This window comes from Eimeria necatrix, genomic scaffold (genome assembly GCF_000499385.1).
Source record: "Eimeria necatrix Houghton genomic scaffold, Enh_scaff3670, whole genome shotgun sequence".
Lineage (NCBI taxonomy): Eukaryota > Apicomplexa > Conoidasida > Eucoccidiorida > Eimeriidae > Eimeria > Eimeria necatrix.
Window position 1 is genome coordinate 327 of NW_013654161.1, and position 1326 is coordinate 1652.

Sequence of the window (1326 nt, forward strand, 5' to 3'; positions counted from 1 at the left end):
CTTAGGGGGCTCCACGGCCAGGCAGCAAGAGTGCAGCATTATTCACTCCATATGATGATTTATATAAGTAAATATTAAACATTATCTCTATATGATGATGGTTCCTATAAATAAGTATTTTTAATGCTATTAAACATCAAAACTATCAACAGTAGAGCTCTAAAGTGCCTCTGTGGCTGCTTCTTTGCTTCGCTTGCTGCGGCGGCTGCAGCAGCGGCGCGAGCAGCTTCAAACTGCAACAACAATAAAATCTAGTTTGAAAATATAAAATCTAATTTGAAAATATAAATATGTTTTCATTTTTACTTTTTGTTGTGCACATATAATACTGCTAGGCTCCAGCGGCGCTAGAGCGCACGGCAGCAGCCAGCGAGGACCCGCAAAACCCAAGCGGAGGCACTTGGAAATATAAAAAGGAAAACTTGAATAACTCAAAAGACTAATAAATCTCTTCTACAGCAAACAAGGAAGAAGCCGCAGCTGTCCCTTTGCATTTGCCTCCTGCGCAGGCTCAAGGGGCCCCCGGCGAGACCCCTGAGGGGCCCCGAGGGGCCCCAGAGGGGCCCCCGAGGGGCCCCTGTGGGGCCCCTGTGGGGCCCCTGTGGGACCCCTGGGGGTAGCGAACCGCAGCCTTCTGCAGCGCAGACTGACTTCTAAATGTTTTTATTGTTTTTTGTGTTTTGCTGCTGAAGTTTTGAGGTTACAAGTGTCTAAACACTGCAGCAGTGGCCATGGGGCCCCCAGACCCCCAGAAGAGGCCCCACGGAGCGGGGGGCCCCCCTGCCTTTGAGTTGAGGCCCTTAGACCCAGCTGTGAGGGCTGCTTCTGCTGCTGCAGCAGCGCCTGCAGACGCAGCAGCAGCAGCAGCGAAGCCCCGTGGTAAGAAAAAGGGAGGTGACCCTGAGCGCCGTAAGCAATGCAGCATCCACGCTCTTATGAAACGCATCTCTCTCGAGTGCAAGTCTGCTGCTGCTGGCGGCGCTGCAGCAGCAGCAGCAGCAGGAGAACCCGCAACGTCAGCAGCAGCAGCAGCAGCAGCCAGGGAAGCATCCGACTCAGCAAATGCTTCCGGCTCCAGCGCTTCCCCTCCCTCCCAATCACCAGCAGCAGCAGCAGCAGCAACAGCAGCAGCAGCAGCAAAAGTGCCGGCTGAAAGCCCAGATGAAGTTTCTCTTTTCATGTTTGACTTCGGAGAGTGCGACGCCCAGCGCTGCAGCGGCCGCCGTTTGCTGCGGCACTGCAAACTCAACAAGATAACAGCTGCTGGCAGAGTGCAGTACGCGCAGCGGCTGGGTGGCCGCAGCAGCAGCAGCCGCAGCAGCAGCA

At 54.4% G+C, this 1326-nt stretch overlaps 1 protein-coding gene across 1 annotated transcript; it reads left to right on the forward strand.

The window, feature by feature from the left end:
* Positions 1-731: 731 nt before the first annotated feature.
* ENH_00048010 (hypothetical protein, conserved) lies at positions 732-1326 on the forward strand (the record flags this gene model as incomplete). The annotated part of the gene is made up of 1 exon (XM_013581102.1): positions 732-1326. A coding segment is annotated over one exon (595 nt), but the record flags the coding sequence as incomplete, so codon positions are not given.